Genomic DNA, 24,642 nt, shown 5'->3' with positions numbered 1-24,642 from the left:
GTTTCAAATTTGATCTATCGCTATTTAGTATCGGCCCAGTAGAAATGATTTTCTATCATGTAAATTTATTTAGTTAAGAAACCTACTGGGTTGAACTCTTGGTACACCAAAGGTTGATTGTTTGGCTAAATTTTGAATGCCTTGACCAATTTAATGTCACTTGTGTAGGTGGAACTGAATTTGAGTTAAGAAACTTTTGGTTGGGCTCTTAAATTGAATAAGAACCAATAACGTTTAAGTTGTTGCAGCGCCAAAATATCATGTGGTTGTTTCATACACGTGTATAAAGTTAAGCTTATTATGTCAAGATTGTTTGTTAAGCTTATTCGGTTGAGATCGAATTTAAAAATATTTGGCTTGTAAATTCACGAGCATGTTTACGAGCTTGAACTTGACTGATTTTGTTTGGTTTTGAGTGTGCAATTGTCTTGTCTCACATCAAAATTTGAGTGTAAAAAAAGTTATTAAAATGCTATAAAATAAGAAGCTGACCTCCTTACACTCTCATATCTTAGTTGACTTTTTGATTAAGAATGTTCAACGAGCTCGAAAAATAATATTGTTTAACGATCTAAAAAACGAGACAGCTTAAAGAGATGAACTCGAGTCAGACTCGTTAAACATGATAAACGAGAGCTATTAACGAGTCGAAATCGATCTATTCACGAGCTTAATAATTTTTAAATGAGTCGTGCTGGAGGTTTATGATAAAAGCTCGAATTGAGCTAGAGCATATATATACTTTAAACGATCCGAACTCGAGCCTAATATTGTTCAGTTCAGCTCGTTTACACCGAGCTCGAGCCTATATATACCTTAAACGAGTCAAACTCGAGCCTGATAATGTTTGACGGCTTGTTTACATATCTAGTCAGGTTCCATGACACATAGTTGAGATTCACCCAATTATCTCAAATCAGCTAATATTTTCAAGTATACGATTACTGATATTAGCTCGTATATATTGAGAAATATAAGGTTGATCATATATACTTCTTCGTGAATTAGATCAAAATATTGGTGCAAATTAATCTTTTCTTGGATAAATGGTAAGAAACAATATGTCAAATAAAATTTATAAATATACTATTTTGGTTTGTATATTTACTTCTTTCGATTTTAGTAATTTATATTGGTTAATTTCGGTTTAAGCCTTATATATTACAAAATTTTGATAATTTTAGTTTTTTGGTGGAAGAGTGCTGATATACCATTAGAAACATCTTTATCATGATGATGTATCATCATCGTCCCATCAGCATTATGATAGAGAAATGAATAAAACTGGGAAAAAAAGATAACAAATTGAGATTGAAATTGATAATAAAGATGTCAAATCACAAATAAATAAATATATGTGACAAAAACTATACTTTTTTCCTAAAATTTTATATGATGTAGTTATTGACATATCATGGTAACTTATTTTGTAAGATTATATTTTTAAAAATAAAAATATATTTATTATTATAATATACTTCCCAAATACAAATGACATGGATTCCATGATATGTCCAAAGTTACTTACTGATATTCTTTTCAAAATATCAAGTTTTTTTGTTAAGGATTATAGAAAAATCTTATTATATTATTATATTATAAAAAAATCAAAATATTTATTCAAATATGGATTTTACAAATTTGCAAACTCCTACACAAAAAAATAAAAAATAAATAAACAGCTAAACTATATATCTCTCCTCGATTTGATACAACTTGGGGGGCTTCCAAATTGCACCCCAAATTCGTAAGATAAATTTCATAAGCAATTTCAAATATGTTCGGCCGGACCCGTTAAATCGAGCAGGCTCACGAGTCGACGTCGACTGACGATGGAATTTAGGTTGGGTACGTAGGATCATTGGTTACATTTCACAACCGGATTCATGATGCGGCGGCGCCACCCTCTCCGCCCGAATTTCCCTTCAGTCCGGTGATCACATCGATTTGATCGCAATTTCTAATGTTATTTTAATCCGGTAGCCTTTCTTTTCACTGCTGATCCGCCTATGTTATACTTGTCTTCTGTTTGTTTAATTGTTTTTGCTTAGGAAAGGTTGTTAATCATCCACTGTCCACAGTATGTAATCCTGTTTATAATGACTACATAATTGATGTAGAAGTATTCGAGAAAATGATCCACCTATTATGTCGTCATCGGTAATTTTACATGAATGATGCAGAAGTATTCAAGAAAATGATCCGCCTTTCTGTCTTGATCGATATTTAATCTTACCATTTTATTATTTTAAGGTACATTTGAGTTATATTATAAGAATGAATAGTCCTGCTCTTCCTCAAATCTTAAACGCTGGTTGGATAGTTGCAAGTGGCGGTGAACTGTATTCTAGTGAGAGATTTCAATGCTTCTTTACTGGATGCAAAAAGCATCAAAAGAACTACAAGTCCAGCTGCTTCAGAATGTGCATAGATGATACATCTGTATCTCGTTCAGCATATGTACATCCCATATTGTCTTCCTCCCACACTCCCCATGATGCTAATGCTTCTCAGGCGAAAAATAGTAACTACACTCAGAATCATTTTTCAAAGTTTATGCAGTGTTCTTGAATTTATCATGCATAATGCCTACACATCAATATACATTTGCAGATGAGTCTACTTTGATTCTGTTAAGACATGGACAATCAATGTGGAATGAGAAGAACCTGTTCACTGGTTGTGTAGATGTGCCATTAACAAATAAAGGAGTAGAAGAAGCAATTGAAGCTGGGAAAAGAATTAGCACCTTACCTTTGGATATCATCTATACATCGACACTGATACGTTCTCAGATGACAGCTATGCTTGCTTTGACCCAACATTGCTGCATGAAGGTTCTTCAAATTCGGATTATTTTGTTTACATAATGTTGTAGCGTCTTAAGCATTTTACCGCTTTTCTTGGACGTGGATTATTTGAAATTTGTGCTCAGTGCTGATTGTCAAATATATGTAACTCCTGTGAAAGATCTTAGAAATTTCAAGTGAACACCACCATTGGGCCTTGGGTCAGAAAAAGCTTCAAAATATTTATCCAGGGATACTCTATTGAGCATACATAATTATTACTCTTTCAGCATATTGAACAAGTTAATCACAATTTATTTTATTGACATAGAAATCCTTAAATAGGTCAAACTGCCATTTCGCTCAAATGTAACGTTGCAGTTGCTCTACATGTACAATGAGAACAAGAACCATTTTCATTAAAGACCTGTGTATTATTGTGGTGAACCTATTCAAAATCTTTTAGGTGCCTATAGTTATGCATTGTGAAATAGACCTGTGTATTATTGAGGTGAACCTACCCAAAATGATTCAGGTGCCAATAGTGATGCATTGTGAAACTGAACAAGCAAGGACATGGACTCAAATTTACAGTGAAGGCACCAAGAAGCAATCTATTCCTGTTGTTAAGGCATGGCAACTAAATGAAAGAATGTAATTTCATTCCTGAAATTTGGTTATGCTTCATGTCATTCCATTTTTTCGCTTTTAATTTTAGCTGAGCAGAGCATAACAATTTATAGGTACGGAGATCTACAGGGTTTTAATAAGCAGGAAACAGCTCAAAGATATGGTAGTGAGCAGGTTCATAAATGGCGTAGAAGTTATCATGTCCGTCCTCCAAATGGTGAGAGCTTGGAAATGTGCTTAGGAAGAGCAGTTTCCTTTTTCAAAGAGCATGTAAGTGTGATGCCTATAATTCTTTCGCTATGACTGTTCTCATCATATGGAGATTGGAGTTGTTAACAATTTAACAGATTGAGCCTCAGCTTTTGAGTGGAAGGCATGTGATGGTTGTAGCTCATGCAAATTCACTGAGGTCCATAATCATGTATCTTGATAAATTGACTTCTGAAGAGGTAACTAGCAATTTTGTACTTGTACTAGTTATTTGATGTCATTTTACGGGTTTATTTCTCCGACCGTTCTCATTGACAGGTTATTAACTTAGAGCTCTCAACTGGTATACCTATGCTCTACATGTATAAGGAAGGAAACTTCATTCGGAGAGGAAGCCTCATTGGATCTAAGGAGGCTGGTGTTTATGCTTATTCAGAGGTATTACCTTTTTCTGATTGCAGTATATAACACATGTAATTGTCATATTACATTATATATTAACAATTATTCCAATGCCTATCTTGATTTGATTGCATATTAGTACTAAAATAGAATGAAGGACTACTGACTAAATAAATCCAGTATAAACTCAATTTGGTAGTATGGAAACTATATAAATTCTATCAACTAAAAGATGTATAATGGAATCTGTAAAATAATTTATTATATAATGGATTGAATTCACGATTCTATAAAATGTGTATATAATTCATTAATATGCATTCTACTAATCAGATCAATTAAACATGAACTATCACTAAAATGTTATATAATTATGAGAAATAATTGTAAATAAGCCAAAATTATAGATAGAATTCGACATTGCAAAGTTCGTTCTATGGAAAAGTTTACTTCAAATAACTTAAATGGCTCTCTAGCAATGGTTTTCACTCCTGGTTCTGTAAGAGCTTTTGATCATATATACAAAATTCAATACTCATATCAGTCAATATCCATACAGATGAGTTGGCATCGATCAAATTTATTTATTTTGCTGCAGAGCCTGGCAATTTATAAGCAAAAGTTGGGTGAAACAACACAATGAAGAGTGGAAGTTTGAAATTTTTCGCTCGAGTAAATCTCAAGTTGCATATCCTGATGATGCCTACACATATGCTCGGCCTGATGCGTTTGGTGCAACTTGTTCAAACACGAGATGAACGATATGATCACTCTTTAGGCCAGTTTGAAGACATAAATACACAAAGCTTGTTACTGTAGAATTTGTCTGATAATATGAAATCTAGTTAGGATCTAAACAGTAAACTCTGTCCTCCCTATTCTGTCAAAAGTTTCATTTTTTCCATAGATGGAATTATGTTTAATCTAGCATGATTATTCACTTCAGTTGTTGATTTGATATTGGAATATATGAGTGTTGAGAGTAATTGTGATGTTTTCTTGTGAGAGCTTGATAATTTATTTATTTTGGTCATACTCGAGGTCGCGATTGTGACATATGGATGTGTTATATTGGACGAATCACATAATTTTGTCGTGTTTTTGTTGATGATTTTATTCCACTTTCTTGGTGTCTTATTCTCTTGACTGATCAATCTCTTTGTTGAATTCATAACAACTGGTACTAGAGCCGGAGTTCCTACGGTATTTGAAGGTTTGATGGGATTCCTAAGGAAATTTTGTCTAGTGATGCTGGGTTTTAAAAGAGACCACTAAGACCTCACCAGTTTTTCCTAGGGATTTTCCTTGTGATCAAAATCAAGCTTGAGATGCAAATTGATGCCTAGAGAAGACAGATCGGGACATTGAATCAACAAGTTTGACCGTAGAAATTTTACATTCTAGCAATTATAGATTAAATATTAGCTGTAAAACAAGAATTTGCATCAGCCTGTAACAAGAAAGAAGCCGAAAAAGATGGAGGCTTATTAGTGGGAGCTACTTGACTTACAGTTGTTAGGTGTAATTCAACTAATACTAATGAAAAATGCGACGCATTATCTGGCGGAGGCAAAAACCATTGTAAAAAATAAAGTTCATTTCTATCAGAGTCTCAGACATGTATGGAAAGTCGTTAGCAAACAATAAGATGCATCTCATGGAAATGTTGTCTAACTTGAAGATTGATGAAGCTGCTTCGGTGGCGGCACATATCAATGATTTCAACATGATTGTTTATCAGTTAATATCGGTTGAAACAAATTTGATGATTAGATTCATGCACTTGCTCTTTTGGCTTCTCTACATGTTTCCACTCTCAAAATTGATTTGCAGGTGTGCTAACTACGTAATATGCCAAGTTAAATATGAGAAACAAAATCTAACTTCTAAAATATCAGATGTGAGTTTTTGAGTCATCGGTTATAATCTCCTGAGTTAGATGCTATAGATGAAGGATTGACTAAATTAAGGAAGGATAAATGAAGAAATTTTTTTTGCAAATGACATTAATCATCATTATATCGCATCAAATACTAAACAACATTTGTTTACAATAGTTAGAAAATATAGACTTTCTGGTTATGGAAACAAAAAGAAAGACAAAGCTAATAATTACACAAAGGATTAAAATAATGATATATAATAAATTTTGAATCGTCTCATGTGATCTGTGTATATATGGTTGTTGTATGGTGTGTAGGCTACATAGCTTAATGGTGTCCAGGAATTCGGATCGCCTAGAGCAGTTGGGAAGTAAGCATTTGTGTGTTATGTATTGTGGCATAATGTGCACTCCGCATGGCGATGCCCCAATTACATCAAGCAGGGGTGATCCATGATTTTAGGTTTGGGGTCAAATACTAAGTGACATCAGTGTGCGCCATTGTCGAAACTACAAATTTCCAGTGTGATTTGTCGATTTCGCTCTTCAGACTTGTGATATGTGTGTTAGTTTCCAGAAACTTTCTGTCTGAGTGTGATAAATATAAAAAAGAAAAATATCGAGAATTAAAAAAAACAAAACTTGAGTCTGAGTGTAATCACCAATAAATATATATTAGAGTATCAATAAATATACATATACTAGGGGAAAAATTGTTTTTTTATATAGAAATATTGTTTTAAAAAATTTTAGGGGCCACGGAAATCTGCTAATTCTAGCGAAATCAAATTTTAACTTAATAAAAACCTTAATTTCATTTTTTATTCTTTTTTTGGGTGTGGTTTTACAACTTATTTTTAAAATTTAATGTAAAATCCAGAAATTATCTTTTAAATCATTTTTAAATTTTTTTCAATACGAAAAAATAAGTGAAAATAAAATTTAAAAAATTAGATTTTGGTTTCATTAGAAATACCTACGTTTAACGTCAATATATCATAAGACAAAAATTCAATTTGAGTTCATATTAGATATTGAAATTGGTACAGTTGAAAAATAATGAAGATGTACTATTAACGACTAAAACTCAACACAGACAATAAATAAAAATTTAAAACAAACTTGAAAATGAAAATGGAGGTTATCAAAGAATCAAACCAAGCACTTCTAGAAGCAAAATAAAAACCACACTAGCTTTCGGATTTCAATTAAATTAAGAGAAAACTATCGCTTAAGAAACACACAAAAATGATTTTTTTTAAGTCACAAGCTAAGAATAAATTTTTTTAGTGATGACACATTCTAAGTAGAACTATTAAAATGGACTCATGGGACAGGTCAACCCACAATCCACCATTTGGCAAGTTGGGTCGGGCTGCCATTGGGATGGGTTAAAAAATTACCAAACCAACCCACCTATTTGGCGGGGTGAGGCAGACTAACTCGCCAATTTTTTGTTATATTAGGCGAATCGGGGCGGGTTGACCCGCAACCCATCATTTGGAGGGGTAAGACGGCCTGTCATTTGGATGTGTTGGGAAATTGCAACCCAACCCACCTATTTTGTGGGGCAGATAGGGTAAGCCAATCCGACGAATCCAATCCATTTTAACAACTATATCCTCAAGTTAATTTTTTTTTTGAGTAAAACACGATAATATAATTAAACAAGGTCATAGACAATTACATCATAAATTAAATAAAAAAGTGTGGGAAAGAACGTCTTTCTTCGACGAAACAAAGAAACAATTCCCTTAAATAATGCATGAACAACCTGATTCTTCGCTGATCGTTTAACAAAAACAAGAACAAATATTGAATATCCAACGCTACGATATTACAATCTTCAACTTATATTAATCCAATTGGGAAAGAGCCTTGTGATGCAGCATTTATGGAGTCAATAATCACTAGAGAATCTGATTTAAGGATTATGTCTAAAATTGCAAATTTTTTATCCAACTGAGAGCCTCTTGAATCCCTGAAACTTCAACAATCCATGGATTGGATATACCAATAGCTGCTACTCCTGCTCCTTGGTCATTTTGGATTATGCATCCATAGCCTGCTTTACCGACGTTCGTGAAAACCACTGCATCGACATTGCATTTCACATGGAAATCCTCCTTCGGTTCATTACGACCTATTTAGCCAATTATTTATAAAACTAACCGAAATCAAACCAAATAAATTGCTTCAAATGGTTTTTAAAAATTAAAATAGAATTTTGAATATCCAAATCTAATTTCTGAATTAAATCGATTTAGCGGGTTATTCTATTTAACCGAAATTTTACTCACCATGTTCTTTCAATCTTTATAATATAAAAATAATACAGATAGATAAAATTGTTTTTTCCATCTTTCATATTTGGCTCTTTCCTATTTTAGACCGCTTTATTATCTAAATTAAGTTCTAGTACTATATCTTATTTTTTTGGCAATTTTGATAATATGTTTTTCAATTTTAGTCAATATTATAAAAGTATTTACATGATATTGAATATATAAATGTCGATGCTATATCAATGTCACGTAAAAAAAAGACTAAGATGACAATATATATGAGTAATGGATTAAAGCTAAAATTTGATAATATAGAAAATTAAAATAGTGNATTTTTTTAGATATAGAAACAATATATATAAGAATCTAACGTACGTTTTATGGTAGAAAATTTAATATATTGGAAAAAGAAGTATGGCCACAATACATAAGGTGGCCAGTGGACAGCCAATGGTAAGAGTGTTTAACCACTTAAATTCTCCATTCCCCGAAAGACTTGGCGGCAATTTCTGATCACATTCAGCCAAAACATAACAAAAATTTCCGCAAAAAATTATTTCGTGAATGGAATAATACATGTTTTTTCACAAAGAAACCAAAAAGTCAACACAAAAATCGATAAAAGAACACAAAAATTCATAACATTTATATTCGCAATCTTGATTAACTAAATAATTAAGGCACAATCTCTTCTCTTGACAATTAATACGATTCACTAGAATTTTACATTGGAAATCTGCAAAGGAAATACATTAATTATGAGTTGTCACATTATTATATTATATTAATAATATTTTAATTAATATTGTGAAAATTAAATATGCAAATTTAGATAAAAGATTGTTTGTCTTTGAATCCTGCAAATTGTTAGAAGTCTGGTTTCATGGCTACGGCCACCTGCAGCTGTTCCAGCAATCCCACGACCACCCCAGAAAATTCTGTCAAATGCGATAAGAAAAAGAAGGTAATTATTATTTTTTTCTCCTTGATTTATTGAAAATATAAGTATTTTTTTTATTATATTTGATATCGCTTCTTCATAATATCAATAATTTTTGGATGAAGTCTATCATTCCAAAGATTTTTGGTTCAAAGAGAGATAGCAGAGAGGGTTCGGAAGAGGACATTGTTCCATCGGATGGAAATGAAACTGGTTAGCTCTTTCATTTTTTTCCCAGAAAATTTATGATGATGATGATGATGATGATGATGATGATGATGATGATGATATATATATATATAGATTTATATATTTTTTTGGATTGTTTGGGGAATATAGATTTGGATACAAAGATCATCACATCAAGAAAGAAAACTTTCTTGGAGACGTCAAGTTCCGCAAGGCAAGGTTTTCAAGGTAAGAATCGTTAGCATTACGGCCAAAGAATCATGTGTTTGACGTACCGACGATATTAAATCAAATCAAATTAGTAGTTTCATGTTTTCTCGAAAACAAATATTATGATCATCTTATTTGTGTCAACATATACAAATAATATATATGTGTGTGTGTTCAGATATGTATTATTATTCCGGCTTTTATAAGTATTGATAAATTATCAGCATATCAGTAATAGCGAACTTTGATTTTTGTATTTTCCTTTGGAAAAATCATATTTTATATGCTATATATTAAAGAACAAAATAACTTGAGTCAATCTTTATTTATGTGTGTGTGTGCGCGCATTTTTGTTTGGTCACCTAACAAAAGACTAAAAATTGAGTGCAGTGAGTTTTGCTATATTATGCATAGATATTGATAGAACATTTCTATTAATTGCAAACAGTTCTATTCCAGATAATTTACACTATTACACTGAAGCATGCGTTGTTTTATTACATTCATAGTATGTTTTTTCTATACAACAAATACTCATCCAAATTAAATATAATTTCAATTAGTTTTTGAACAGTTTGTTCTGTGTGTGTATGTATATGTGTGCACTCTCAGGAAGGCATGGTGCCGGGATCGAAGGCCTGAACCTGTCGTGTTATGATGATCTAACAATGGAAGAACCTACTGTAATTCAAGACATTCGGTATAAATTATTGCAAGTGATACAATATTGTTTTCAGACATTTTTTGATTCTGTCTGCTATATATATCGAAAAACTGTAGGGTTTTCGCAGCGACATGGAATGTTGGGGGGAAGACTCCTAACCCCGAACTCAATCTTGAGGATTTCTTGCAGTTGGAGGGTTCTTCAGACATTTACGTGCTCGGGTACGCCCACGAATTTCGCTTTTATATACTCAACTCAACTCAACATATGTACTAGAATAACTCGTAAAGGAGAACATGACCGTATGAAAAATCTTGCATGTCTCTGGAGAGAAAGATATTACTTTGTATAAGGATAAATAGTTTCCATTGCCTATCTTGAAATGCATAGTTTATTAAAATTAATACTAAACAAATATGAGAAAAACTAGCTATTTAAATTTTTTTTTGTTTAACTGTCATTTTGATATATGATTCAGTGTCTTAAATATTGTTCTACGCTTAGAAATGTGTTTATATGAAATACTCGATTTTTATGCGTCGTCCTTGGGTAAGACCTGTGGTTTTAGGCTTTTAGCTAATGAGAAGGAAATAGAAAAGTAAAGGTCAAAGATTATAATAAAAAAAATTTGCTTAACCTGCGAGTTATATTTCTAACCCACCCAACCAACTTTGTTTATTCAAGAAAATAGTTACATTTTAAGAAAAATAGTTTTGTTGGTCCACTTAACTTGTTCAATTTTGATATTGGTTCCTTATATTTTTCATAGTTTGGTTTCGGTACACTTCAAATTTAATTTTCGGCTATTTTGGTCAAATTACTAACGTTACACTGGAAAATGCTGAACTAACATCGAAAATTGTTAATTTGTCATATAGCATGCTAGCAAAATAACCGAATAAAAATTAGTGTGTCTAAACCAAACTTTTACTATGCAAGTTAATTAACCAAAACCCAAAATTTTACAAGTTAATAGAACAAACAAATCATTTTCCCTAAATTTTATGTATCCTTACTCATATCTGCCCGTAGCTAGCTAGCTAGCTAGCCATCTTTATTTTATGGAACTGTTGAGGAGTGGGTTTTCTACTGTTGTTGTATTTTCAGGTTTCAAGAAATAGTTCCATTAAGCCCTGGAAATGTACTAGTAATAGAAGACAATGAGCCAGCATCAAAATGGCTTGCACTTATAAGCCATGCACTCAATAAACAATACCATGAATCAGCCTACTCTTCAGATTCAAGCACAAATTCAATACATTCGAATTACACGAAAACCGAATCGAAATCTAATCTCTTTAGCAAGCCATCTTTGAAAGCGCTCAACAAGAATCTGAGGGCAGATAATAATTTCGTAAAGAGGTGCAACTGCTCATGGGATCCCACAGTTTCGAATCGAAGGCGAGCAACAAAGCTTAGTGATCCAGCTTGTGCATCGGAACCTAATGTTCCTGATCCGAATGTAGACGACTTCCTTTCAACAGCTGAAAGTTGTATGCTTAAAAAATTCAAGTATCAAGTGGTGGCTAGCAAGCAAATGGTGGGGCTCTTCGTTTCGATATGGGCTCGAAAACAACTATTGAAAGATATTGGTCATGTAAGAATTTCTTGTGTTGGAAGAGGAATCATGGGCTATCTGGGCAATAAGGTGATATAAATATAACATCCATATCCCTTTGATTCATTGGCCTGTATATATTATGCTAAAAAAAAATACTCAATTGGCTTGTGTTTGAAGGGTTTCAACATATGTATATATCTCTTTGCAGGGCTGTATATCTATAAGCATGACATTGCACCAAACAAGCTTTTGCTTCGTATGCAGTCATCTGGCTTCCGGAGAGAAGGAAGGAGACGAGTTGAGAAGAAACGCCGATGTAGCTGAGATCATGAAGTCCACACAATTTTCTAGGATTTGCAAATCCCCTATTGGCCGAATGCCCCAAAGAATAATCGGTCACGAGTAAGCACTACATCATGCATGATATCGTTTCGAGAACTCGAGTATACATTCTAATATCTATATTTCGACGAGCAAATAGGACGTAATTTTACATAAAAACCCCACTGATGAATGGTAATCTGTCTCAATTTTTCAGCCGTATGATCTGGCTAGGGGACTTGAATTATAGAGTGGGTTTGAGCTATGAAGAGACGAGGCTCCTGTTAGAGGACAATGATTGGGACTCACTCCTGGAGAAAGATCAGGTGGTTTATCACTGTTCTTATTTACTTTAAACTCAACCAAATTATTTAAAAGGTTTTCATGACTCATCAGTTACATATACGTCCGACTAACTGAATGGATGATACACAGCTGAATACGGAGAGAGAAAGTGGAAGAGTGTTCAGTGGATGGAATGAGGGTAAAATTTCATTCGCACCTACTTATAAATACTCCCATAACTCAGATTCATACACAGGAGAGACTGTCAAATCCAAGAAGAAAAGAAGAACCCCTGCATGGTATGAATATACATTCCGAAACCCTTTATTTATTACGATCAATCATCCAATGGATTTGGGTCATTACGTAAGAGTGTCATGCGAATGCTATCCGTACATCGTTCTGAACTCTTGATTGATGTTCATGAATTTCAGGTGTGACAGAATTTTATGGCGTGGAAGTGGCATAGAACAACTGTCTTATGTACGAGGAGAATCGAGATTTTCCGATCATAGGCCAGTTTGTGCTGTGTTTGCTGTGGAAGTGGAGACCAAGATTAACAGAAACAGTATTTCGAAATTATTGAGAAAAGGTTATTCCTGCACAGCCACAAATTTAGAATACGAAGACTGCATACCCCAAAGGCACAGCTTTTATGAGCTTTAGTTGCATTATTCTTATTTATAACAATTATAATAAATATAGTACGTTCAGACCTAGCAACTAGCATGAGAAACAGCCGAGACTTCTGTATCGAACTTCTAGTAACTGAGTAACTTCTTACCGTAATGGAAAATTGTTCGTGGTTCCAGATTTCGCGTTGCCATTTCAGTTTCAGTTCATGATTCGAACAGTCTTTCAGGTCTATGTATATCAGAACATGGATTGTTGACCCGCATTTTGAAAAATAAGTGCTTCAACTAGTTTTTATTTTATAGATAGTAGTGTCCTGGGCATTCTCATCACAAGAATAATATTAGAATTGTACATTTTTTAAAAACAGTGGCAAATACAATTAACAATAAGCAATGAAATTTGATATTTATTAGGGTAGAATGAAGAATCTGCTAAGTATTCATTTACAAGGCTTATTAAAGTACAACAATTGAACCAAAATAGTGGAAAATGCCCCTTGTTAATGGCCAGATCAAGTATACGTCCCATTTCAACATATAATTAGTAACATACATTTCGATTATTATACCCCTCTTTTTGTCTAAATTGAAGCATACTGTTCTAGTTTTCGAAACCGGCGAACTGTGTATATTGAGAATAAGCTTCTTCGGTAGCCTGCATTCCAATCGGCGCCCGCGTCACATAATCTGGAATATCAAATGCATCCACAAGTTCCTTTGCAACATTCTTTACTTGAAAGCTTAGGTATTCGCTCAACTTGTGTATTGCCTGGAAATATAGAAATGCCAACAAATGATAATCCTATATTCAAAACTCAAAATACCAACTTTCAGCAAACAAAACCATAAGATTATATTGGCTGTGACCAACATCTATACTGCTGTTACACATCACGTAATAGAGTCATTTAGGTTGCATTTGGATGGATGGATTTGAGTGGATTTAATTACAAATCTACATCTCAAATCAATTGTGTTAATTTGGCTCAAAACTAAAACGAATGATTTGAGATCCTTAATGCTGCTCAATTATGTTTTTTCCCCTACAATTTCAAATAAAGTCTCCAAACCTAGTGATTTTAAATCTATGAATCTCAAATCCTTTTATTTGAATACCTACAAGAAATCCAAATCCTTCCATCAAAACACAACCTTAAATCTTGGAAATCTACCCATGAAGAATCTAGAGTTCGATTTTTCACAAGAATATAAACATATATACCTTAGCTTTGTTAGGAGCAACATAATCTACGTTGCGGTAAGTTCCAATGTCATTCCAGATCCGATCCAAAGCATATAAATCGCAGGCTAATTTCAGAGCCGCCCGGGAACTTGGATCAGGACAACTGGAGGATAAGAATATGTTATGAACTTATGATTTATACATCCAAATTTTTTTCCCACTAGGAGAAAAAGGTGTAGGGTTAGGATATACCTTTGTACAGCGTCAATAAATTTTTCTAGGATTACGGATTCTATGTGAGACTCGGCAAGCGTCAAAAGGTGGTTCAAACATCTATTCCAAGCCCCAAAGTTCCCAAGAGTTTTTGAATGTTTCCGAAGTCGAACAGCAACACTTTGAAGTAACCGGGAAGTACGGTACTGGACCAGGAAAAAATAAATTGAATGGCAAGATATTTAATTGTTTTCTCATTTATATAATCATCCTGATAATAATTACCCTAAAGGCGTCCAGCTGAAACTTAGGATCCCTTAGGTGATCTTTGCCTTCCCATCTAGCAGTCACGGGATTGGGCTGAGAGAGATAGGAGTTCATGGAGACTCTCAAGTAGTTCCATGTGACTGTTAGCGTTCCGCCTTGGAATTTCTCTTGGTACTGTTTCAAAAGATAACCTGCTACCTGGATCACAAAGAAAAATTGAAAAGAAAAGAGTTCTCTATTATTCTTGCATCAATATTCTCGAACGCAAAAAAGTCTGGTGTCGGTTCAGGTAACTTCAATGAAATTTTGTTGTTTATAATCCAAGACTAGTTAGAAAGAATGCCCCTTTTACCCTTGTATGACAGAACCAATGAAGCTAACTCATTCTAAGATTAAGATATCAGGGCAGACTAGGTTCATCAAGAATCTATAAAGCAGTCCACATCCCACTCATTTCTATTCTTAGAGAGAACAGTGAAAAATTCTGGTGTTACTCCTGCCTCGAGAGCTCAAGACAACACATCTGCTACTGTTGTATCTCCAATGTCACATAATTCCGCAAAATTATGAGCCCACTTGCTATTGTTATCATAATTCATTCATCAAACATATGTACATTTTGTTAAAAGAATAAAAAATCTATTACTGACTAATTTACGAAAACCTGTTGCAAAAGCACGGTATTGTCTCCTTCAAATGTCTGAAAGATGTCATGGTCATTCCTCAAGCTGCCAAATCTGTTGACAGCAGCATATCCATGACCTCCACAGGCTTCTCTACAAATGCTCAATGACTTTGCAGTATATGAAGTAACATAGGCCTTCAGCCCTGCTGAAAGTGTATGGACATCCCCTATCAACTGCTCGTCGTGAGTTTTCTTCATCTCGGAATATTTATCTATCAGGTGCAATGTGGCAAAATGGTAAGCATAAGCTGAAGCCAACATTGGCATCAGCTTATGCTGCTGAGATTGGTAATCAAGTATGCTGATTTCAGGTTGCTTTGGAGGGCCAAATTGCTGTCGTAGTAGAGAAAATCTGACTGCTATTATGACCGAAATCTTCAGGACACCAACTGAAGAATATGCAAGACCAACTCTCCCTCCTACAAGCTCACCTAGTGTAGCAGCAAATCTTTTGCTGATAGAAGGCAAGCTGCTAGTGTATTTTCCATCTCTGGAGACATCTCCAAATCGATTTAGAAGATTATCTCGAGGAATTCTTACCGATCTAAATCTCAATGCGCCATTATCTACTCCATTTAGTCCGACTTTATGACCACAATCATGTATTTCAACTCCAGGAAGTGTCTTATGGGTCCTCATATCTCTAATCGGAACAATAAATGCATGAACACCCATATCAGAAGTGCCTTCTGCGTCATGAGTAGGCAAGATTAACTTTGCAAAAACTGTTGCAAACTTTCCATGGACAGCAGCGTTACCAATCCACCATTTAATGGCCCCATCATTGGGCGTGTCGATGACGAACTCGTCTGTGAGTGGATCAAAAGTTGCTACTGTTTGGAGGCCTTGAACATTTGAGCCTTAAAAGGGAACATTCAAAGAAGCAATAAGAAAAGCGTAAAACAAAATCTTCACAGTTCAAATTATAAAATCATATAGCATTTTCTTAATCTTTTGCATATCTATATTTCTTGAATGATCATATACACGCCATGCTGGTGATCACTAAAAGGCGAGGGCTAAAAGAAAATATGAATGTACAACGACCATGATTAAGTGCATAGGTTGAGAATATGGAGAACAGATGGTACCAATGACATTCAAGAAATCTTAACAAATATTGACCCATAGAGAATTGTTGATAAATGGCCTTAGGTCTCAAGTCCAAGCAGGAGAAACTACCATGATGAAGCTCCGTCATTGCAAAACACCCAGGATACTCCACGTTGTCAATTCCTTCAAAGAACTTGTCTCGATGCTTTTTGGTCCCCAAGTTAAGTACAGAGCCTCCCCAAAGGCTGAGGAATCCATATAAATTCAAGGTCATGATTAGGATCATTTATGTGGAGAGTTAAATAGTAGAAACACTAGAAAGCAAACCAGATAGTGTTATTTTTATAATATCCCACAATCGTAATACGATCAAGGGAAAAAAAACCTCATATACATCAATAGCAAAATGATATTCCTAATGTTTATAAATTCTACAGTGTAAAGGATAAAATGATATAAAATCATAACAAATTTCAGGATCCTTCTATTTCTCTTCTACCTTTCCTTCTACTCTGTTCTATGCTCTACTTTTCTTCCTATTTCTGAGATTGAGCAAATCTCAAGGTCATCAGGTATCCTTATCCAATTGGTGCAGAATAAGTGAACGATACTCATTACTAGGAGATCACCACGGGGTATCAATTTGCCAACAAGGGTAAGGGTACGCACCAAATCCCAAAAGGCGACCAGATTCATTCACATCTATTGGCAATGCCACCACCATCGATCGATTTCGCAGAACATTAAACAAGCATTATGATAAACTTGAGAGACTTTTCTCCGACACAGATTAAACTTTTGGTTGGTCGCTAGCATAATATCTTCCTCCAGAAACCAAGCATATAAAACACCAATCACTGATCATGTTCTACAAATCACACATCCATCAAGCCATTCATTCTTCTTACTCACACAAATCACTTAGAAAAGAACCTCAAATTTTAAACTTTAGCTAAACAATACCCGTTAATAAACGACACACCACAATTTCCCATGAACAAATATTCAATTTTATATATAAAAGAGGTCTGAAGTAGCAACAATAACCTGTATTGCACCCCCATCTTGATCCCCAACGACATGTCCACGCCTCCCACAGCCTCAACAACAGCAAAATACTTCCCCGGGTCTTCCAAAGCATACACGAATGGCCTGATTCCAGCCTCTCTGACCAACCCCATCAGCTGCCTCATACAAAGCTCCCGATGTTCGTCCTTCGATATCTCAAGCGGCGTCTGCAGCTCAGGCCTCGAATTGAAGTAATCATAAACCCTTTGTTGTATGTCCCTATGCTTCCCCCTCATGTACTCAGACAACCGATCCCTGTTCACTACAATCTTCTCACGGCCAGCGCACTCCAGCACCTCCAGGTCACCGGAGGACGCCGATTCCGGCGTGGGTTGTATGTGAAAAAACAATCTTTTGATGCGTCGAGTGACGATTGATTGATCCTGAAACCCATCTTGCGGCATTGAGATTGAGGTGTTTTCGTCTTGGGATTCCATTCCTTCGATCGATAGAATCGACGTGCAAAATTCTTCGGGAAATTTATTGGTTTTTTGCAGATAAATGAGTAGGTTCGCTGAAAGTTCTCAGGAAGATTTGCACGGGAAGAAAGGTGACGTAATTCCATGAAAGAGAACCACGTGGAGGGATTTGATTGGCTTATGAAAGCAAGGGAAGTACATAATTTTGGCGCGCCTTCCAAGGTAATGGTGATATAGATGGGATTTGTAGAAAAATATATTTTCATTTAATTGACATTTTTTAAAATTGTTGACTATTTAATTATTTATAGGATCGGTAAATTTCTAAAAAAATACATTTGTCAATGTTTCAATTAAGATTCAGTGCTTAGTCATAATTTTTTAGAAATCAATACCTGACAAATCTATACTTTTAGTTTTAACACCTCACAAACCAAACTTTACATTTTTACCCTTTATTATTTAAATAAATATATTATTTGAGCCACAATAATTACATGTGTCTTCTCCATTTAAAATATAATTTTAAAAAAATTTTGTTTCTCAATTATCATGTAATAAAAATAAATACTTATTTTGACATATAAAGTATCTATTATGGGGTTTCAGATACTTGATTTCGCTATTTGAATACTCCAAATATATAGGAAAATACTATATTTTCGAGCATTCACCATAAATTCAGTCATTATTAGTCTTTTCATGAAAAATGCATTAGGATGACTTACTCATGTCATTATATTTTTAAAAAAAACATAGGTCATCACTCATCTTGAAATAAAATTAAGTATTTATTTTGACCTACAAAATACCTATTTTGGAGTTTCAAATGCTTGATTTGACTCTTTAAATTATCCAAATATATAAGAAAATACTGGATCTTCGAGCTATCACGATAAATTCAATAATTGTTGATCTTTTCATTGAAAATACATTTAGATGACTTATTCATGTCATCTAGTTTTTGAAAAAACATAGCTTCTCACTCATTGTTGAATTAGAAAAAATACTTATTTTGATCGATAACATAATTATTTTGGGGTTCCAAATATTTGATTTGGCTATTTGAATACTTCAAATGTGTAAGAAAATACTTAAGTTTCAAGTAATATTAAGTGACTTTTGATGGTGTCATTTGTGAAGTTAAAATGTGATACTTAAATTGTACAAATAGTATCTAATTAGAGTCTATAAATACATGACTTTACCCCATAAATACTCATATCCAATTATTTGAGGATGCCAAAATATAATTTGAAGTTAATATTAAATTACACCGATGATGATATTTGTGAAGTAAAAATGTGATACTTAAATTAATACAAATAATACATAATTCGAGTCCACAAATACTTGATTTTACCGTTTAAATACTTAAATTCGATTGAGTATTTAAAAATATATAGTTTGAAGATGATATTGAATGTTATTTGATGATGATATTTGTGAATAAAAAACATGCTGCCTAAATTGATACAAATAATACCTAATTTGATTTCACATATACTTGATTTTACCTTTTTAATACTCAAATTTGATTATTTTGGGATATAAAAGAATATAATTTCAAGTAATATTGAATGACTTTTGATGTGTCATTTTTGAAATTAAAATTTGATACCTAAATTAGTATAAAAAGTATCTAATTCGAGCCTATCAATACTTAATTTTACTCCTTAAATGAGAAGTACTTTAATTTGAGTTTGCAAATACTTTATTTCGTAAATGAGATACTCACAATATGTATTAAAATACTGGATATTCGAATAAGCAACGTAAGTTCACCAAGTGTTGGTATTTTTATGGAAGATACGTTTGGATGACATATTCATCTCATTTAATATATTTATTTTTTTAAAAAAAATAAATTATCAACTAAGCATGAGAATTTTCAAGTACTTATTTTTAATTGAGAATTACCTAATTTGAGTTCACAAATACTTGATTTTGTAAATGAGATACTCACAATATGTATTAAAATACTGGATATTCGAATAGGCAACGTAAGCTCACCAAGTGTTTATCTTTCCTTGGAAGATGCATTTGGATGACATATTCATCTCATTTAATATTTTTTTTGTAAAAACAAAAATAAATTCTCAACTAAGCATTGAAACTTTAAAATACTTAGTTTTATTTGAGAAGTTTCTAATTTGAGTTTGCAAATACTTGATGTCTTGAATAAGATACTCACAATATGTATTAAAATACTGGATATTCGAATATACAACGAAAGATCATCAAGTGTTAATCTTTTCTATAGAAGATGTATTGCTACGAAGAGTATCTAAAGTGATGAAGTTAAAATATGATAGCTAAATTGGTACAAAGAGTATCTAATGCGAGTTCGCAAATATTTGATTTTACTCCCTAAATACTTATATCCAACTATTCGAGGATATCAAATTATATAGTTTAAAGTTAATATTGAGTGGTCTTTGATGATGACATTCGTGAAGTAAATATGATACCTAAATTAATACAAATAATACCTAATACGAGTCCACAAATATTTGACTTTACTATTTAAATACTCAAATTCGATTATTTGATGATGTCAAAATATCTAATTTGAAGTCAATATTGAGTGGCCTTTGATGATGAGATCCGTGAAATAAAAATGTGATACCTAAATTGTTACAAGTATTACAAAATTAGATTCCACTGATAATTGATTTTACCATTTACAAACTCAAATTTGATAATAAGTATAATGAAAGAATATTGATACATATAATGAATGATTACCAATAAATATTATGAATGAATACTAATGAAGATGATATCAAATGAAGTATTGCCTTGTCATTTAATGAATCCCAACAAGTATTGTGAATGAATATTAATGATATTATAAATTAATACTCATAAGTATAAAGAAAAAAATACTAATAAGTATAATGAATAATTACCAATAAGTATTATGTCAAATAAGTATAATTGTCAAATAATTCATTCAATGAATATCAAAAAATATTGTAAATTAATATTGATGAGTATTTTATAAATAATTAATCTTAGAATCGATAGTATGCTTAAAGTACAAACGTCAAGCTCATTTACGAACTATGTTCATAATGCATATCCCAATTAGTCCATGATGAATAATGAATTATGTTTATTTATTTAAATGACATGAATAAATATCCTAATGAATTTTTCATGGAAAGATTGCCTATTCGAATATCCAGTATTTTTATGCATATTGTGAGTATCTCATTTACGAAATCAAGTATTTGCAAACTCAAATTAGGTACTTCTCAAGTAAAACTAAGTACTTTAAAATTTTAATGCTTATTTGAGAATATTTTTTATCAAAAAAATATTAAATAAGATGAATATGTAATCTAAATGCATCTTCCATCGAAAGACCAATACTTGGTGAACTTACGTTGCATATTCAAATATCCAGTAGTCTATTACATATTATGAGTATCTCGTGTACAAAATCAAGTATTTGCAATATGAAATTAGGTACTTCTCAAGTAAAATTATGTACTTTTAAATATTCATGCTTATTTTGGAAATTGTTTTTTTTTTTTTACAAAAAATAATTAAATGAGATGAATATGTTATCCAAATACATCTTCCACAGAAAGACCAACATTTGGTGAACTTACGTTGCATATTCGAATATTCAGTATTCTATTACATATTATGAGTATGTCATGTACCAAATCAAGTATTTGAAATATGAAATTATGTACTTCTCAAGTAAAACTAAGTACTTTAAAATTTTCATGCTTATTTGAGAATTTGTTTTTTTTTCTTTACAAAAAATATATTAAATGAGATAAATATGTCATCCAAACGAATGGTGAACTTACGTTGCATATTTGAATATCAATTACTCTATTACATATTATGAGTATCTCTTGTACCAAATCGAGTATTTGCAAACTCAAATTAGGTACTTCTCATCCAAATGCATGCATATTCCATGATAATACCAATACTGGGAGAATTTACGTTGCCTATTCGAATATCCAGTATTTTAATACATATTGTGAGTATCTCATTTAGGAAATCAAGTATTTGACAACTCAAATTAGGTACTTCTCAAGTAAAACTAAGTACTTTAAAATTTTTCATGTTTATTTGAGAATTTGTTTTTTTTTACAAAAAAATATTAAATGAGATGAATATGTCATCTAAATGTATTTTCTATTGAAATACCAATACTTGGTGAATTTACATTGTCTATTCGAATATCAAATATTTTAATATATATTGTGAGTATCTTATTTACGAAATCAAGTATTTGAAAACTCAAAATAGACATTTCTCAAGTAAGACTAAGTACTTTAAAATTTACATGCTCAATTAGGAATTTGATTTTTTTACAAAAAAATATTAAATGAGATGAATCTGTCATCCATTTATATTTCATGAAAAGACAAACAATGACTGAATTTATGGTGATCGTTCAAGATCCAGTATTTTCTTACACATTTGAAGTATTTAAAGAGCCAAATCAAGTATCTGGAACTTCAAAACAGATACTTTTATGTCAAAATAAGTACTTAATCTTATTTCATGATGAGTGATGAACTATATTTTTTAAAAAATAAAATGACATGAATAAGTCACCATAATGCACTTTTAATGAAAAACCAACAACGACTGAATTTATGGTGATTGTTCGAAAATATAATATTTGTTTTTTTACACATTTGGAGTATTCAAATAACAAAATCAAGTATTTGAAACCTCATAATAGGTACTAATATTTTGGTAGATGGAAAACACAATTAATTTGATGGATAAAATTATATATTAATTTAAATAATAAAAGGGCAAAAATGTAAATTTATCTCTGTAGGGAGCTAAAATTAAGTTTGTAGTATTGTCAGGTATTGATTTGAAAAAAAAATCTTTTAAGTACTGAATCTTAAATGAAAGTTATACAGATGTATTTTTTTTCAAATTTGCCCTTATAGGATCGTGCGAACATCCTTATCCTTATCCAGATATTAAATTAAGACCTTATAAACCATAAATTAAGCATTTGATAAATTGTAGATACTTTGTGACACAGTATTGTTGATATTTATTCGTCATATATGTCAATTTTTTTATATTTTTATAAAAAAAATAATTTTGACATAAAAATAATATATTTTTTTATGGATGACTTAAATAAAATATATTTCTCATAAAATTGACTCGTGAGATCGTCTCACATAAGTTTTTGTGTTTAATAAATAAAAATAAATTGATGAATTATTTAATAGTAGGTCTCTAGTGATACGATATAACAAATCATTATATGTGAGACGAGTCAACCATGATCATATTTACAATAATAAATAATACTTTTGTTATAAAAATTAATATTTTTACATGAATGACCCAAGTAGAAGATCTGTATCACGAAATTGAATCGTGAGATCGTCTCACGAAATTTTTGTGATTATTTAAAAGGTTTATTGTAGCCCATAAAATTTTAATTACAAAATGGGAGTATAAATACCAAGATAAAAATCCATCATTTTAACAATCAACGGGTCTTTTATGTTTAATTATATGTAATTTTCATCGCTTTTGAATGAGTTTGAATCATTGACACAACCAGAATTTTGTATTTGGATGAGCTAAACTTGAAAAAATCGTAAATCTATATTCGAAAACTAATTCATGGCTTACAAAATTTCAAATATAATGTATAAATTCATTTCATATGCCAATATTTATTTAACTAGCTCAACACGATGATCTTTTTTTGTTGGGTATAATACGAGAGGGCTTAGAAAATTCTAACTCGGATGGAATAAAAAATCTAGCTAGCTCCGCCATTGATGATGATTCATAATTGATTGGTTTTATTGATAGGAAAGAGGCTCATATTAAGGAAATTCTGAGGACAAAGAAAAGAGAGTCGGAGAGACGTGCCGGTCAGAGTTCCGACGAGAAAGCTTAGTTAATATGGTTTTGTGCTCAACATTTCCGAGTTTTTATCATGCCGTACATTTCGAATACATAATCGCTCATTCCAGTTTGATGTAAATTGTTTCATTCCTGCTGTGGAAGGATGGAAAAGTGTAACATGGATTTCATCATACAGTGTAAATAGAAGTTTATACAACTTACAGATGAAATATTCAAGAGATTATTTGGAAAAGGTTGACTTTGTTCAAGAATCAAACCCTGAACTTGAAATTTTGAAAATCCGGTATGCGAAAAAAGATACAAAATGATATCATCAGCAGAAGACAGAAAGTTTCATGAACAAACAAAATTTGTAGCTCAAAATTAAGATCATCCAAGAACATAAACTAGTACTGTTGTAATTTTTAAAAAAAATCATTTTGGTGTAATTTTTCATTTAAATTAGTTGGAGTTGCGACATGATTACATGTTAACATTTTAAAATTTTTGACTTATTATGATAAAATTATCTAATTTATTGTTCAATCTGATTATGGAATTAATAGATTTGTTTTTAATCGACAACTCACATAATTCTACACAAATTTAGATTAAAAAAAATGTATTCAGAGCGAATAAATTCCAGATTTCACCTAAAATGACACTATGAAATTCAATATCATTTGTAGTTGAATTAACCTCGTATTGATTAATGGTTGAAGATAATTTTAAACCCTCTGTTTTCAAGTTTAAAATATCAAATAACATATATACAAATGTTATACGATTTTTTTTAAAAAATATATATATATATACGAAATTATTCACGTGCATATTTGGGGACCCCAAGAGGGAAGCTTGAACGAAACAGCATACTATGATC

The 24,642-nt window shown here is 32.1% G+C and overlaps 3 protein-coding genes across 7 annotated transcripts; 2 read left to right on the top strand and 1 right to left on the bottom strand.

The window, feature by feature from the left end:
* The first annotated feature begins 1,693 nt into the window (after window positions 1-1,693).
* LOC140974134 (2,3-bisphosphoglycerate-dependent phosphoglycerate mutase 1-like) lies at window positions 1,694-5,118 on the top strand. 5 transcript variants are annotated; one of them, XM_073437404.1, is made up of 9 exons: window positions 1,694-1,933; window positions 2,052-2,160; window positions 2,254-2,524; window positions 2,614-2,837; window positions 3,325-3,443; window positions 3,533-3,689; window positions 3,767-3,868; window positions 3,948-4,067; window positions 4,630-5,118. In XM_073437404.1, the coding sequence occupies exons 2-9, from the start codon at window positions 2,149-2,151 to the stop codon at window positions 4,672-4,674; spliced, it is 1,050 nt and encodes a 349-aa protein (XP_073293505.1). In that variant the 5' UTR covers window positions 1,694-1,933; window positions 2,052-2,148; the 3' UTR covers window positions 4,675-5,118. The 5 variants fall into 5 exon arrangements, with proteins under 5 accessions (XP_073293505.1, XP_073293504.1, XP_073293507.1 ...); XM_073437403.1 differs by having other exon boundaries at window positions 1,694-2,160; window positions 4,630-5,117; XM_073437406.1 differs by lacking the exon at window positions 2,052-2,160 and having other exon boundaries at window positions 1,695-1,933; window positions 4,630-5,117.
* A 3,939-nt stretch (window positions 5,119-9,057) lies between these two features.
* Window positions 9,058-13,253, top strand: LOC140974133 (type I inositol polyphosphate 5-phosphatase 5). The gene is made up of 10 exons (XM_073437402.1): window positions 9,058-9,162; window positions 9,264-9,351; window positions 9,478-9,555; window positions 10,150-10,237; window positions 10,318-10,422; window positions 11,309-11,849; window positions 11,971-12,164; window positions 12,301-12,409; window positions 12,519-12,667; window positions 12,803-13,253. The coding sequence occupies exons 1-10, from the start codon at window positions 9,082-9,084 to the stop codon at window positions 13,032-13,034; spliced, it is 1,665 nt and encodes a 554-aa protein (XP_073293503.1). The 5' UTR covers window positions 9,058-9,081; the 3' UTR covers window positions 13,035-13,253.
* A 130-nt stretch (window positions 13,254-13,383) lies between these two features.
* LOC140974132 (acyl-coenzyme A oxidase 2, peroxisomal) lies at window positions 13,384-18,072 on the bottom strand. Its single transcript, XM_073437401.1, has 7 exons — window positions 17,452-18,072; window positions 16,534-16,649; window positions 15,331-16,211; window positions 14,685-14,864; window positions 14,439-14,605; window positions 14,226-14,349; window positions 13,384-13,772 (listed from the first exon to the last, which is right to left on the bottom strand). The coding sequence occupies exons 1-7, from the start codon at window positions 17,907-17,909 to the stop codon at window positions 13,605-13,607; spliced, it is 2,094 nt and encodes a 697-aa protein (XP_073293502.1). The 5' UTR covers window positions 17,910-18,072; the 3' UTR covers window positions 13,384-13,604.
* Between the last annotated feature and the right edge of the window lie 6,570 nt (window positions 18,073-24,642).

Source organism: Primulina huaijiensis, chromosome 3 (genome assembly GCF_012295235.1).
Source record: "Primulina huaijiensis isolate GDHJ02 chromosome 3, ASM1229523v2, whole genome shotgun sequence".
Taxonomy (NCBI): Eukaryota; Viridiplantae; Streptophyta; class Magnoliopsida; order Lamiales; family Gesneriaceae; genus Primulina; species Primulina huaijiensis.
This window is presented reverse-complemented; position numbering and strand designations above follow the sequence as displayed.

Excerpts from the sequence above, each read along its gene's own strand:
- LOC140974132 (XM_073437401.1), bottom strand. The coding sequence starts at position 17,909 with ATGGAATCCCAAGACGAAAACACCTCAATCTCAATGCCGCAAGATGGG. Across the intron at positions 14,865-15,330 it reads ATACCGTGCTTTTGCAACAG|GTAGCAGGTTATCTTTTGAA; the intron begins GTTTTCGTAAAT and ends TTTGTGATCCAG. Across the intron at positions 13,773-14,225 it reads TTGCTCCTAACAAAGCTAAG|GCAATACACAAGTTGAGCGA; the intron begins GTATATATGTTT and ends CTATATTTCCAG.
- LOC140974134 (XM_073437404.1), top strand. Across the intron at positions 2,525-2,613 it reads TGCTTCTCAGGCGAAAAATA|ATGAGTCTACTTTGATTCTG; the intron begins GTAACTACACTC and ends ATACATTTGCAG. Across the intron at positions 3,869-3,947 it reads ATAAATTGACTTCTGAAGAG|GTTATTAACTTAGAGCTCTC; the intron begins GTAACTAGCAAT and ends TCTCATTGACAG.
- LOC140974133 (XM_073437402.1), top strand. The coding sequence starts at position 9,082 with ATGGCTACGGCCACCTGCAGCTGTTCCAGCAATCCCACGACCACCCCA. Across the intron at positions 9,352-9,477 it reads ATCGGATGGAAATGAAACTG|ATTTGGATACAAAGATCATC; the intron begins GTTAGCTCTTTC and ends TGGGGAATATAG. Across the intron at positions 11,850-11,970 it reads TGGGCTATCTGGGCAATAAG|GGCTGTATATCTATAAGCAT; the intron begins GTGATATAAATA and ends ATCTCTTTGCAG.